The 15,166-nt window shown below is 37.2% G+C and overlaps 1 protein-coding gene across 2 annotated transcripts in view; it reads right to left on the bottom strand.

Moving 5' to 3' along the window:
* The window catches only part of UNC79 (unc-79 homolog, NALCN channel complex subunit), a 136,533-nt gene that overhangs the window by 36,954 nt on the left and 84,413 nt on the right, over nucleotides 1-15,166 (bottom strand). For both annotated transcript variants that reach the window (XM_029284087.1, XM_015815694.1), the window contains 6 exons: nucleotides 9,767-9,850; nucleotides 8,192-8,294; nucleotides 6,020-6,160; nucleotides 4,794-4,832; nucleotides 3,079-3,191; nucleotides 2,910-2,995 (listed from right to left, as the gene is read on the bottom strand). In XM_029284087.1, the coding sequence (XP_029139920.1) occupies nucleotides 2,910-2,995; nucleotides 3,079-3,191; nucleotides 4,794-4,832; nucleotides 6,020-6,160; nucleotides 8,192-8,294; nucleotides 9,767-9,850 (566 nt within the window). The remainder of the gene's footprint in view (nucleotides 1-2,909; nucleotides 2,996-3,078; nucleotides 3,192-4,793; nucleotides 4,833-6,019; nucleotides 6,161-8,191; nucleotides 8,295-9,766; nucleotides 9,851-15,166) is intronic.

Raw genomic sequence — 15,166 nt, forward strand, 5'->3', positions numbered from 1 at the left:
AAATAAATAAATAAATAAATAAATAACTGCCACGCTACTTTTCAAATATGTAAATGTAATATTGGAAAATTAATAAAAAACTTTGGAAAAAATAATAATTAACAATCAATAATAATTAAATTTGATAATTCCATATTAATATATTAATTAATGATACATTTCTTTGATCTTCCCTTCTCCCGTTTATATTCTCCTTCTTCAACCTTAGCCAAAATATAATTCTTAATATTTTCGATAGATAAATCATTAGATATAGGCATTATTTATATTTATACAAATAATAATAATCTCTCTATATAACTTTTTTTCAGGTTATATTATTCTCATAACCATCATCTCATTAGTTCAGCATACATCCTATTTTTATCATTTTTGTTCGCTTAAATTCCCTTATATTCAATCCAATTCTTATCAGTCATAATTTCTTCATATTAGTCATCTAACTGTCCAAATTTTCCCATTTAGGTACATCCTCCCAATATTTTATATCATGCATTATAAAAATACTATACTTTTTATCTAGCTTATAATTTCTAAATATATACTTTTTAATCAGTTTATATTTCACTGATATATTAATAAAAGTTACATCAACCTTTTATTTTAACCTTTCATACTATATTACTTAAATCTCTTATCCTTCTTGTTATAAGGCCCTTTTGTGTTCAAAATTCTCTGTTCTTTTAGCCATATTCAAACAAATGTTTATTCACATAATAGTCCATCTGGTAGGGCGAGTCAAATCTCTTGTATCTGTCTCTGGTCTTCTTCTTTTGCCGAGTAATTTTCCAAATCCGCTTACCCAGCAGTTCCTGTATTTTTACAAATGTTGTTGGGAATACAAAAGATGAAGTAAATAAGATAAAAACTTTCTGTCTCCCAAACTTTGATGGTTCTCCTGATAATTCCATTTTTCTTGTTGTATCAGAACCTTGAAGATTTTTTTTCTGTTTGTGTCAAATTGTAATTCTTTTCCTTTGTTGTTTCATCAATTTGATCATACTCTTCTGATTTGTAATCTGCTGTCTGATTTATTTGTGCCTTTGTTGTTATTTCCTGGGTGTTTTTTAACTGTAAATTTAGATTGGAAATATGCTTATTTAAATCATCAAAGTTGTTTTGGATTTCCTCGTGGTTTGAATCTATTGTCATTTGTATTTTCTAACATTACATATATTTCCTCCTGGAAAATATTTATCTTGCCTTGAAGTATTGCTTCTGGAGGCCCTTGATTTTCCAGGCTACGTCCTTCAGGAGAAAATACTGAATGTGGCATCCTGTCATTTTTTGATATGTATGTGATATCCATGTTGTCTCCCCCCTTCAAATAATCTTTCATCAATATTTTAATTCAAAAGTCAATTTATCAGTCAGTCAAAATTACAGTTCAATATGTTAAGCCACTTTAAATTCTTCCTACAGATTCTCCTCTAAAAGATTAGCCAAAAAGCCAAGGTTTTTCCTTTCCATAAACAGTTCTTAGATTTAAGCAACAGTCCAGGTGTTTTTTTTTCTTTCAAACACTTTTTAATCTTATAGCTGGCTCTTCCTTTGTTCCCAGCTGTCTTTAAGGTTATTTGCAGTTCAAAGGAACAACTTTTTCTTTGTTTCCAGGCACTCTGCCAATTTCTGAGTCCTTGTTGTTAGTCTTCTATTCTCTGAGTCTCTACTAGATGTCAGCAGTTATTTATTTTTTTCAGTTTTTCTTTCAATCAAAAAGTTATTTTTGTTATATATTTTTATAATTCCATCAAAAAAAATTTAGGGTATAATCTTGACAGTTTTTTAGTTCCTAAATTTGTCCAGGCTGAAGTATTTTAAATCAAATTTTAATATATTTCTTCTCTCCTTTAATATTAATTCGCTGCTTTCATCTATAAGGGAATGGGGATATAATCCCCTCCCTTCACTTCTGGAGGTTGTCTTGCTTTGGGGATCTTTTCAAGGATTTAGATAGTAGATAGAAGAAAGAAGATCAGTACTCTCATCAATTCCAAGCATGCTGTTCACCGATGTTTAGGTTCGTGCTCTGGGACTTTGGCTGCAAGTAGCTTGGGCTAGCTGCTGATCTCATGCTAGCCTTTCTCCTGTCGGGTTTGGAGTGCTTTCCCCAGATCAATGGGGTACCCCTCCTTCACGGTCATCTCTCCGGGGCAACTTCGGACCCATCTAGGGTCCCCCAAGCAGGAAGAAACTAGCCGTGGGGAGCGCAGGTCCGCTCTCTAGCAGCCATGCGCTGCGGGCGCAAAACCGGAAGTCCCCACTAGCTAATTTTTTGTTGCCCAGGCCCAGAATGGACTTCTGGAAGCGGCATCCACACAGAGAATTGGCTGTTCACATATTTGAATCCCACCACTGATACACACACTACAATGAACTACTTTCCCTTCCTTTCCCTTCCTAGCCCTGGCATTTGGCAACCATCTCTCTAAGTGAAAGGGAACAACATGATAAGATGTTCCTTTAGAGTTTGTTCTATATCAGATGGAAATGAATGACTACTTTCAAGAGTGAAAAAAGGACAATTTTATTTTCAATGCAGTTCTCATGTCTCAAAGTAATTGCAATTTTTCTGGGGTTGTGTGTTTTCTTTCCTCATTCTTCTTCCTCCCTGCCCAGATCTCTGCTGGTAAAGAAACAGTTTTCTCTAGCCAGCAACATGAATAGGGTTTTTTGTTTTTTTTTGCAAAAGGATTTGGAAATTAAACTAGGGGCTAGATGCAGCCTTAGGGCAACAGAATAGCCACTCCAGTGTTACGCAATTGAATATATGTATTCAGCTTGCTGCAGTACAAGCAAATTTTAGAATGGAAAATACTGTAAAATGGTAGAAAATGAAACACTTGTTTGATATATCTGATGGGAGAATAATATCATGCATGAACCTTAAAGAAGTAGAACAGACTGACCTCTAAGAGTTGGCTCAATGCAGCTATAGAACTCAGCTCGCTGAAATCCATAAGAGAGGTGGCCAATGTTCGTAAAAAGCTTCCATCTGCAAATGACAATTGTTTTAGTGGGATTTCATGTGAACATAATGCAGAGTCTCAGAAATAAATGATAAGCACAGCATATTACCCTTGATGTTGCTCTGAAACAGCTGTGGAAATATACCATTGGGAGCAAGCTGATGGAAAATACACCGCAGAAACTGCTTTGCCACACCTGCAGCATTCCCTGGGATCATCATACTGGGGTCGGTGGGTGTTAAAATAAAGGAAGGGAAAAAGAAGGGGAAAAAATATTGTGATTTTACTAAAATATTTCATCATGAAGGAACCAACAAGAACACAGGTGGGCATTCATGAAGAATCAGATTATTTGTACTTTACAGCATGGAAGAAATAAGAACTAGGAAAAATAAAACAACAATCCTTTGAAAGATCTGATATAAAGCTATTGTTATTCAATCTAAATGGTAGCCATTACATCCACCAGTGTGAAGACTTTTCCATCAAACAAAATTATTTTTAATCCATACAAAGAAGTGTAAATTAACCCTTCCATACAGTGCCAGAATGCCTTAGATCAGAGGTCTCCAACCTTTCACAGTTGGCAGACCGGCGGGAAAGGGAGAGGTAAGCATTTTATGCATGCACGCATGCACACGCACAAAAAGGGCTGCGAGCATGCGTGATGCAAACGGAGCGGTGCTAGCACCCATGTGACACTCACTAGCACCACCCTCTTTTCACCACATGGCGCCCGTTTTCACCACACAGCCCATTTTTGTCACGCAGTGCCTGTTTGCATAGCAGCAGTGACGCTAACGTGAGGATGAGTGCGCACACACATGTGTGTGCACTGGCCAGCCTGTTTCATGGCCCACTGGCCAGCAGGCCACTGCCCAGTAGTGGGCCGCAGCCCATAGGTTGGGGAACCCTGCCTTAGATGTCACACAAGCATAGATTTCTGGTTTTCCAGGGCTCTGAATCATGTGGGTTGCCTAAATAAGTAGAAAAGGTAAGTTTGATGGTAGAGGAGAGGCCAGGCATGCACATTTGTTCTTCCTCAATCCTACTTTTGTGTTGATTAAACACATAAGTAGGATATCAGATAGGTAGGCCATATAGGATGTCATCCTATAAGCACAACAGAACAGGTGTGATCTAATACTAATAATTTTTTGGCATATATTTTACATCACTACAAAATGCAGCATTATATTGAATTTGTACTCTATGTGTTAGGAGATGAAATCAAAGAGTGAATAATCACATTATCACAAATCAAGAGATGTTGGTACACGTGTGAATTTTTCCTTTCTCTAAGAGTATCTTATCCTATTGCACTAATGAAGTGCAATTACTTGGAATGGCTCCTTTCTGTGCTACTCAGTTAATATCAGAAACTCCAGACTATCAGAAATAAAGCCATGACATGATTACTTCTCATGGCAGAATTGTCACATGTTAAATATAGATATGGGTGGAAATGAGTTATGGATTTCTCCTACATGATCTGAGATTCCAGATGTTATCTGACAAAAGATATTACCTTATATAGGTCCTTAATTAAATGAATGATTTTGTGAGGATATTCAGGAATTCCCCATTTCTTTCTACATAGCTCCCTATCTCTGTATAGTTTATGAAAAGATTAAGTTTATACTGCAATGCTTTGATCCAAAATTATTTATTTTTCATATTTCTAAACAGCCCATCTCTCAAAGAGGGGGTGTATATGGATCTAATATCACTGTTCTGCTTCAAAATCAAATATTCATAAAAATATCTATATTTTTGTTTGTTCTTCAGGCCTGTTGCAAATAAATGGTTTTCATTATACTGTACCTTTCTGCTTGATTAGAAAAATTGGTACTTGAAGCCAACCTGGTGAGGGGAAAAAAAACAGGGGATGGGAAAGGAAAGAATTAAATAAAAATGTCATTTTTTCAATAAAACAGTTGGAATTGGTTATGCAATCAAATAAAAATTGAGCTAAGATGACTTTATCATAATCTTTTGTTAGAAAAAAACTGCTACAATGGTTTTGTAAAAGAGCTGTATTGGAGCACTCTCTGATGAGTCTATTTCTCCTTATTACAACAATAAAGAAGGGTGTATAGCTTGTATGCAAGAGATCCCACTTAAGTGAACAGTATTTTCTAAAGCTAAAGCTGGGAGATTTCCTAAAATGGTAATTTAGGGATACTAGTGCAGGCAACAGTGATCTAAATTGTGAGACACAATTTAGGCACCTTCCTTTGCTGCTCCTCTTTTCTCAAAGGTATCAGTTTGTTATCTGCCCTTTGACTTAACAGATAGTTTTAAAAGGGGTGCTTATTAAATATCATGATGGTTCTCTATGCCCTCCTTTGCACAGAAAATGAGAGACATGTAATAGGTTTAGATCAGTGATAGAGAACCTTTTAGAGACCGAGTGCCCCAAAACTGGCCCCACTCCCGCTCCACCTCCTGCCTGGCCCCACTCTGCCCCCACCCCGTCACCCACCCTGCCTGCCCGCACGGCCCGCCACAGATCGCCCAGCAGTGCCATGGCGGCCACGCCCTTCCCCGTGCCCCACACCATCAACTGTGCGCAATGGGGCATGAGGGCAGAGTCTTGTCCACGCTGCCTGGCTGCCATGTCCATGGCTGTGCTGCTGCTCCGCGTGGGCCATGCTTGGGAGCGACTCTCCTCCAGGGGGGCTGCTGGTGAGGGGGGTCATGGGGGAGGCGAGGCTGGGGCAACAGCACATGTGCCCACAGAGAGGGCTCCAAGTGCCACTACCGGCACACGTGCCATAGGTTCGCCACCACTGGTTTATATGATGTGACAGTGTAATATCAATTAAACCTGCTCCTTGGTGTCAGTCAGCTGGGTGGGACAAAGGAAGGAGCTGGATTGGGGAGCTTCAGACAGAACTATTCATGCTTTCAGGGTTCATTTCATTTAGGGTTGCTCAAATAGAAGATGAACTACTAGAATATGAAACAATGCTGAATTCACTATTTATTTGTAAACCATTAATCTGCAGAAGAAAGAAAGACATGGGAAGAAAAATGAAAGTTTATACCTTCCTACAGATTGCATAATATCCAACAACAAAGGAGCAGCCAAATCTGGGCTGAGATGAATGAATGTGGAGAGAACTACTATGGCCAGACCCAGCGTTTCTTCATCATACTCCTCCAGGATGGCTCCACAGTCATGGCATCTGTAAGAAAATTAGAGGAAAAAATGCAATATTACTATATGAAAATCACATTACATTGCTGCAGAGATTATTCCATAAGTGAGAATTATGGGTTGCAAGGAAGGAGACAAGTTAATTTTCCAACAATAAGAAGTTTGTTTTTGATTCCTTCCAATTTTGGCCATTGAACGGGATGTAACTCATGTACTGCCAAGAGATTACTTTCAAATTTCTGCCAAGATTTTATAATGTCTGGTCTTAAGGGACATGTCTAAAGCAGATGAGATGAGGCAGAATATTACTGACTGTATAAAAAGACTTGGAAAACCAGTACATCTTGGCCCAATGGGGATGTTTGGTTAATTTGATCAGCCACTCACTAATGTTTCCAACTGATTGTGATGTTTGAACTTAATAGGATTGTACAGAAAATTTTCCTTTTCCACAACAGCAGGAGAAAATGCCAACAAGGTCATGAAAATCAATCTCATTTAGCCCGATTTACTACCTGCTGCCAAAGCTTTTAGAAAACAACCAGACCAACTGACTGAAATAAATTAACCTTACAGGATATTTCTCATTTATCAATCATGCTCCCCCTTTCACTGTGGTTCCACCAACAAATTATGCAGTCAGGTAACCTTCATTGTTAAATATTTTCTTCTTGTATTTAGAGGTGCATAAAAGGAGATAATGAAGCATTTTATTTGAATCTATCTGAAATTATAATCAATGTTTTTTTCTTTTTAGAAATTCTGTCTTATCGATTAAAAATAAATCAAGGAAGCTGATAGACATGAAATAACTCAACAGCCCCTACTTATCATCACCCCCTATCTACTGTCAGATTTCTAGGATTGCTTTCCAGCTGTGGAAAGAAAAGGCCAAAGTGGCCAAAATGGTGGTAGGAGCCCTCGGGGCTATGACTCCTAAGCTGGGGAAGTGACTCCAACAACATCAGAGCTCTCTGTTCAGAAGTACACAGTGCTAAGAATAGCTAGGATACCGTGCAGAATCCTCAAATTCCCAATCTTCTGGTGGAGGACCCAAGATTGAGGAAGACATACTAACCATAGGTGTCAGAAGCGAATTACACAGACACAAAGAGAGAGGGGGGGAGGGGGAGGGAGGGAGGGAGGGAGGGAGGGAGGGAGAAAGAGAGAGAGAGATCCCTAATCAGATGAGCAAGTATTTTCTTTCATTTAAATATGGATTTGTTTCTTCAAGTACTTGTTTGAATTCCCTGTCTATATCATTTTAAGCTATATTACTCATTGTTGATTATGCTGTTTCTAATTTCATGGATTTTAGGATTTTATTAGTGTAACAGTATTTATCTCAATGTAAACCATTTTAAGATTTATATTAAAATGAAAAGTAGTAGAGAATGTATTATAAACAAAGGTTCTGGAAGAGATGTTTGTGGGTAGCATTCTACAAATGCATTGATCAAAATATTGAAAGGTAAAGGTAGATGACTAAAAACTGGAAAGAACCTTAGGTTTATAACTTCCCTATCAATTGCTTAACTTTTTCTTTTATTTGGTATAATATAACGTTTGTTTTACCAAATGGTTGAAAATTTAGGATTATCATACAATTTTTGTTTCCTCCCCTCTCTTCTTTTTTGGCTTTATCTCTTCCAGCAGGGAAGATGGATTAAACCCTCGCAACAGAGAAACACAATACACTCACACTAGATAGTATTTTTATACTGTATTTTTAGCAGTATTTTTATACTGTTTGTTGTTTTTGCCCATTTCTGGGATAAAAATAAATAAATGTTCTGTAAAACTCAATTGTGAAAATACAAATAATCCTTATCTATATTCTATCTCTGAATCTTGAAGAACTGAAAGCTTTTATGCACTGCCATTCTAACCTTTCTTAGTTTAAAGCATTAACAAAATAGTCAGATAATTATTCTGGTTTCACTTCAATGACAAAATATTACTTTTTTGCTACTGTTGTCATTTTCATTAATAAATCAGCCCTTTAAGCTTATCATTGGTCTTAAATGGCAAAATCTAAAAGAAATATTAAAATGTTTACTTGTCTGTCATCATGGTAGGCTGGTCATCAATAAAATCTTCTGGGGCTGGTACAAACATACTGACGATGCTAGGTGCTGACAGCAAGCTTGATTTTGTGGCACCTGTAGAAAGAAGGAGAACATGCAAGAAAAAAGAGAGAAGAACTTTGTGATAAATCAAAATTATTTATTTGTTGTCATTTGATTATATATAAAGAGCTACAATGCTTTAAAGTGAACTTTCAGAATTTTCACAATTGTCCCAGTGAAAAGATGCCTCGTAATTTAAGGCATCTTTTTAAAGATATTTTTTTTATTTATCTAAGCTCTTAAAAATCACAAAGCAAAAAATCAAGAGGATATAGCAATTTTCATTTGCAATTTGTTTCAATTCATTCTGTAACTTAAGGATAAGTCTTTCAAACAATCGATTTTCCACATGACGTTGGCCTGAAACATTTTTCATCTTTAAAGAAACAGCAAGGACCCAAAAGCTTGTTTATCAAGAAATGGCAAAAGATTTTCATTAAATCTCAGGAGTTGAAATTAATCTTAATATTGCTTGGCAGAGATCTATGAAAGTAAATTCATCATTTGTATTCAAAGTGTTTAGAAGCATAAGAAAAAAATGCAATTACAAATAGGTCATTATTATACCAGCAGAATGCTTCAAAAAACCAAGAATAGGCTGAGCTATATAATCCTATGGGAAAATCAGTTCTTTTTTTCTTTTTCTTTTTTTTAACTGAGATTAAAAAAGTTATCCAGAAATTTGCATATTTAATATTTGAAGAAAGCAGGAATGCTAATATATCTAGAGAACCCATAATCAATGGTAGTTATACTGGCATAATTTTATATGTCCCATTACATAAGCAAGATTGATAATTCTTCCCTGTTTACTACCATATTACAATCATTTGAAATCATATATTCATGTTTGTTGCTAAAATGGACAAAATAAGAATTTCAATCAGTTACTGATTTAGACAAAATATTTCTTGTTCATAAAAATATTCTCCATAAGAAGTTGTCGATTGTTTTTTTGAGCTTCACAATAGATTTTTGATCTTCAGACTGCTTTAATAATAGTAACCATCATCCTGAAAGTCATAATGATTTATATATCTTGCCTTGCCCAAAGACATTGCTCTGGATATTTGCCAAGACATTATGTGACTCGATGCTGCATTCAAGCTGAAAACAGTTAATGCATGAAGACTGTGGCTTGCATAATTGGGGTGGAAAGGCAACCATTTCAAAAGAATATATATTCTGTACACTTAGGCTGATGAACAATGAAATGAAGACTATTCAAAATCCTTTACAGAAGTTAAAATAGTTCTGTGTTTCAAGAACGGAAGCTATTCAATTTCCTATTCTTTTGAAAAGAAGCAATACATTTTGTTAGCAATCATTGTAACAGAATACTGAGATGTATTTAATTTTCAAGTTCCTCCAGTTCAGATATAAAACCGATGCAAAGTAAATGAATTGTTCAGTTCAAAAAATATCAAGACCACAATTTCAATTTTGTGTTAACTAGGAACCCTAGTTGTTAAATCTTCACATAGTAACGTCACAGCTGAACAGACCTCTTATTCTTAGTGGTTGTCCCTCTAGGTCAGGGTTTAGACAAACTGAGACGTTGCACGGTCTCTTCCCATGCTGTATCTGTTCTGTGGATAGAGAGAGAACTTTAGTCCCTGATGGGTTTCATTAAGAATTGGCTGTGGAGCTATTCCAATAATAAATACACCAGCTATACATAACAATTAAAAGATGCAACTCCTGTAAACCAACTAGAAAATGAATAAATGTTTAGAAACACAGGAAACAGTCCTATACCAAGTGACACTTCTCCATGTAGCCCAGCTTTTTTGGAACAGAGGTTTTCACATTTCTTGTTACCTAATCCTTATAATTAAAGATGCTGGATGTCTGATCTTTGGGGGGATTATTTGTATAATAAATATGTGCCCTTCAGTTAAGCTATGGTCTCCCTTCTCCAGATGAGTCAGTTTTCTAACTAGCAAGCTCTTAAATATAAAAGAGAAGAAAGATTAGAAATGTCAACAGTCCTAGTCAAGTATAAGGACCTGATTATTTTGAATCTAAAATGCCTTTGGCAAATCTTTGAGTTTGGGTACTCTGCTTTGCTTTTTAATCACAAATTAATTACTGATTTAGATATTTAGAAAACACTTAAGTTCACAAACCATAGCACATGTAAATACTGGCAAGAGAAAGCAATGTCAGATGTACAACAACAAAAAAGAATGAAAAGTCTAATCATGAGGGCACCGTACATGCACAGGTGATTATTTTATACTGCAAAAAAGGAGAGAAATGTTTGAAATAAAGTATGAATAAAGAAAGGCCTGAGACTATTAAGTTATCTCAACAAAACAAAATAATTTTTCTGAACTGAAGTCAATTGGGCAAAAATGACAATGCACCAGCAAAGATAACCAGAATGGAAAGATGATTCCCTATAATAAATATACATTCCCTTATGAAAGTGACTTATAAGTCACAAAGTGACTTATACTGAAGTGATTTATGCTGAAGGTTTTTTTCGATATCATTTTTAAGGTGATTTAACAGCTCAGTAAGATTTATCCTTGCCATATCTTTCTGAGGTAGGGTAAAATGATATTCATTCTGAAGATTACAATGAAGCCTGTAGAAGACGGCCTGTCCAGGGTTCCAATAAAGCCCTGTGAAACCCAATGCCTATATTATAGTTCAAGGCTTCGTCTAGCAAACTAGGTTTATTCTAGCAAGAAAATTAAGCAAACCACATCCCCACCACACCACCAATCCACTGAAATAAAACAGTGCTAGCTGTTTTAGTGAACAGAGCCAGTATGATCTAGTGCAGGGGTATCAAACTAAATTTTATTGAGGGCCGCATCAGCATTGTGGTTGCCCTCAGGGGGCCAGGTGGGTGTGGCCAGGGTGGGTGTGGCCTACTGGGTAGGCGTGGATGGGCAAAATGGGTAGGTGTGGATGGAGTGGGTGTGGCCTACTGGGTGGGTGTGGCCAGCTCTACATTGTTCGCGTCAAGGGTGCCTGTGGGGGCCTGAGCAGGAGTGGGATAGATCTGAAGGTCTCTGCCAGAAGGGGGTGGGACCAGGGCAAGTGCCAAGGCATGGTCCACTGGAGGAGCCTCACTGTTCCTCTCAGGCATGCGGGGGGAGGGGGGCTTATGGAACTAAGACTGAATGTGTTTCAGCATAGATGGCCACCACAAAATTGTACATTGCTCCCAGCTGGCCTGGGCCAGGGCCAAGGCAGCGGGGGCCGTTCCCTCATTGTTTCCAGGATGGCTTCGCGGGCCACATGAAACCACTTCGCAAGCCCCCGGGCCTTGTGTTTGACATGTCTGGTCTAGTGGTTAAGGCAACAAGCTAGAAACTTGGAGACTGTGAGTTCTAGTTTTACCTTAAGCACAAAGCCAGGTAGGTGACTTTAGGCTGGTCCATCTCTTTTGGCTCTAAGAAAAAGGCAATGAAAAATGTTGCTTCCAAAACTGCAGAGAATACATAAGGCAGTCAGCAGTTCACAATTATTTGAAGGGAGGAAAAATGCAGATAATTGTAAACCTACCAAATTTCTTATAGAATCTAAGAAATGATCATTTGGAAGAGCTTTGGAATTTCTCTCCAATTTCTTCCAGGGCTAGGGAAATTTTGAATTATTTTTTTCAGCTGGTGCTGAATAAAGGAATTAGATATTAGGAACCCTTTATTTGTCTGGGGGTTTTTTTGTTTTTTTTAGGTTTTTACAATGACTTACTTATTTCTGTAAAATAATTGTATACTACTATTTGTTTAATTAAATATAATAAATATATCACAATTAAAAACAGCATGTCAAAATATTTGAAAATGGGTTGTGTAAAATATATAAAAGAAGCAACACAATAAATAGTAAAATAACAGCAATATATTATTAAAAGGCTTGGTAGAATAAAGATACCTTTGCCTAGTGCAAAAAAGGTGAAAATTGGGCAAGCACATATTGGTAAAGAAAGTATTTCAAAGTTGGGTCTGTGTATATGTGTGACTGCCAATGGATGGACCACTCTCAGGTAGCCACTCAACACATCTAAGTATGGGAAAGCATCTGAAGTGGCCTCTGAAGATGATTTGTGGGCTTGCTCTTAGACTTTGCACAAATATCAATGGTTGCCTGTAACAGAATTCAAATCCCTACACACTCTCTACTATTATTAGTGCCTTAAAAACCCTTTCCAGCACACTGCCTTTGAGATATATTTGGATATAAAATTGTGGGAAATATATATCAAGGAAAAGTCTGAGGAAAGCCATTTCCTACACCATTCAGGACTCAATTACTGCCATCATCACTCCCCTCCAAAGCATCACTGCAGATCCTGTTCCACCATTTCAATAGTTAGAGCACTTAGTCTGGGACAGGGACGAGGTTGGGGAGTTATGGTTTGCATAATAGAAATGCATACAATGATATATAGTGTGTAGAAAGTGCATGTATGGAATCTGCAATCACAATTCGCAGTGCTGTATGACTTTCAGGGCCAACTATGAGGAAATGCAAGTTGCTATTTTATCTCATCCTATTTTAAGCTCTTATAGGATTACAGCCATATGGCTACAGTGGCTGTAGCCAGATTACAGTGGATGAAAGGTTAGATAGACCTTTGGTTTCACCCAGCATAGATCCTCCTCTATTAATGAGAATCCTAAATATTCCTGTTTTAATTAATAGATTGACTGTTTTTTATGTCCAGAGGAAGACCTCCTGCAAAGCTCCTTGTGGGAAGCATGCATAAAGGGGCTTTCCACAGTCTGCAGAATTGTTGCTGGTCTTTAATTATTTTTATATAATTCATTCCACATGATATTGCAGAAAGGCAATACAAATATTCATAATAAATACAATTGGCTATTCATATATGAAGATGGTTAATTTATCAAAATGATTAAGTTAAATATCCATTTAATATCCACCAAGATATCAAGATTTGATATAGGAAACATTTTAAGACTGAAATTATCCTAGTGGTCCCATTCTATTGCTGAAATCCCAGAGTTTTCTTGGCAGATAATTGCAGTTAAGCATCTGGTCTCTAAATGTGCCAGAATCAATCAAACTGTAGGATCTTCAGTGAAGTGGGACACATTAGTATTTTCACAGAGTGTCAAAGTATGTAATAAAGGAATATTGTAATTAGGAGGCAGAGATTTCATATTTTATAGCCAGTATGTCTTCAGTTCATTTTTCTTGAGGATATGGAAAGCTTGATATCCAATTAGCACATTTTTTCCTATATTGCAGCTGAGTCAAAATGATAGATTTCTTTATTCAAAGTACTGTATACATTAATAGCACAACAGTGGAAAGTGAGCTGTCCTTGGTGCTCTCTGAGCTTGGCTGTTTTCTTGCAGATGTTTTATTACGCAAACTAGGTAACATCATCAGTGCTAATAAGGAATAGCGTTTGCTCTCTGTTTATATTCTAGCACAGGGGTGCCAAACTTGCAACATCACGTGATGTGTTGCAATGTATCGCGACTTTTTTTCCATTGCCGGCAATGGGGTGGGTATGGTTTTGCCATGACGCATCTGGCCCACGGGCTGGCAGTTTGACACCCCTATTCTAGTGGCTTGCCCTGTGAGTGTGGTGGGAGTAGTCTTGGAGGTTCTTTGGTTGGCCTGTTTAATGTTAGCTTGTTTGGCAGTTCCTTGATTGGGGTACTGCTTACTTTTTGATTGTTGGTCTGATCTTAATCTTGGAATTAATCGATGCTCATCTGGGTGTTGATTACTGGTGGGAAGGCGTTTTGGTCTTTTTTTCCTTTTTGGCTTGTTGATTATCTCTTTTGCACAGTATGTAAATATTGTTTATATCTTTGTGTCTATTGTTGGCTACTTTGTCAAAATGCCAGGCTTCTAGAGATTCCCTAGTATTTTTAAACTTGGCCTGGTCTAGGTTGCTCACAGTTTCCCAATTGAAACTATATTTAACTCTGTCCATATGTCATGAGATTAAAGAGTTTTCATTATGTCTTCTGACTGCTAGCTGGTGTTCATCTATCTGTTCATAGATGTGTTCACACAGTGGAATGTACTCTCCTAAAAGATAGCAATGGCTTTGAAGGAGAATGAATATAATTTATAATGCTATCAAGGGCTATCAATCATAAAGATTATATATATGTGATAATATATAAATAATAAAGATTATTAATATGATGACTGGTTGCAGGAACTGGGCATGTCTAGTCTAGTTAAAAGAAGGACTAGGGGTAACATGAAAGCAGTGTTCCAATATTTGAGGGGCTATCACAGACAAGAGGGGGTCAATCTATTCTCCAAAGATCTGAGGGCAGGGACAAGAATTATCAAGGAGAAAACTAACCTAGAACTAAGGAGAAATTTCCTGTAGTGAAAACAATCTGTGGATCTGTTTATGAGTTCCTGGTAGTTAAAGTGTGCCAGCAAGTGGGCTGTTGCATTTTGAACAATTGCAATTTATGTGTAATCTTCAGAAGCATCTCCAGTTAGAGTCTGTTGACATAATCTGATTGTGCACTGATGAGAATATGAATTGATGTTATGAGGTTCACACAAGTGGCACATCAACTAAAGCTGAGAAGGAACCCACTAGCTGCAATCTCCACCTGCCCATCTAGCAGTGCTTGTGAATCCAGGAGGATCCTCAAACCACAACTGATCCTTCAAGGTTTGTACTTCCCCTTCAAGTGACAACATGAGAGCTTCAAATTACATCAGCAGCTTCATGTTACTTGGGTTCAATTTCAGCTTGCTTTGCGCTCCAGAAACCAACATAAGACTTCCTCAGCATTACTAATCTAGATATCTTCAACAGGTATGAGTTTTCCTTATAGTACTTTACCTGTACTTGTATCAATGGATGATCTTGTCATTTGATATAGAGTTCAAAAATAGAGGAAAGAGCATAAGCCTTGCAGCACTCCACGTAT

The sequence above is a fragment of the Protobothrops mucrosquamatus genome, unplaced genomic scaffold (genome assembly GCF_001527695.2).
Source record: "Protobothrops mucrosquamatus isolate PMUCROS unplaced genomic scaffold, P.Mucros_1.0 scaffold368, whole genome shotgun sequence".
Taxonomy (NCBI): Eukaryota; Metazoa; Chordata; class Lepidosauria; order Squamata; family Viperidae; genus Protobothrops; species Protobothrops mucrosquamatus.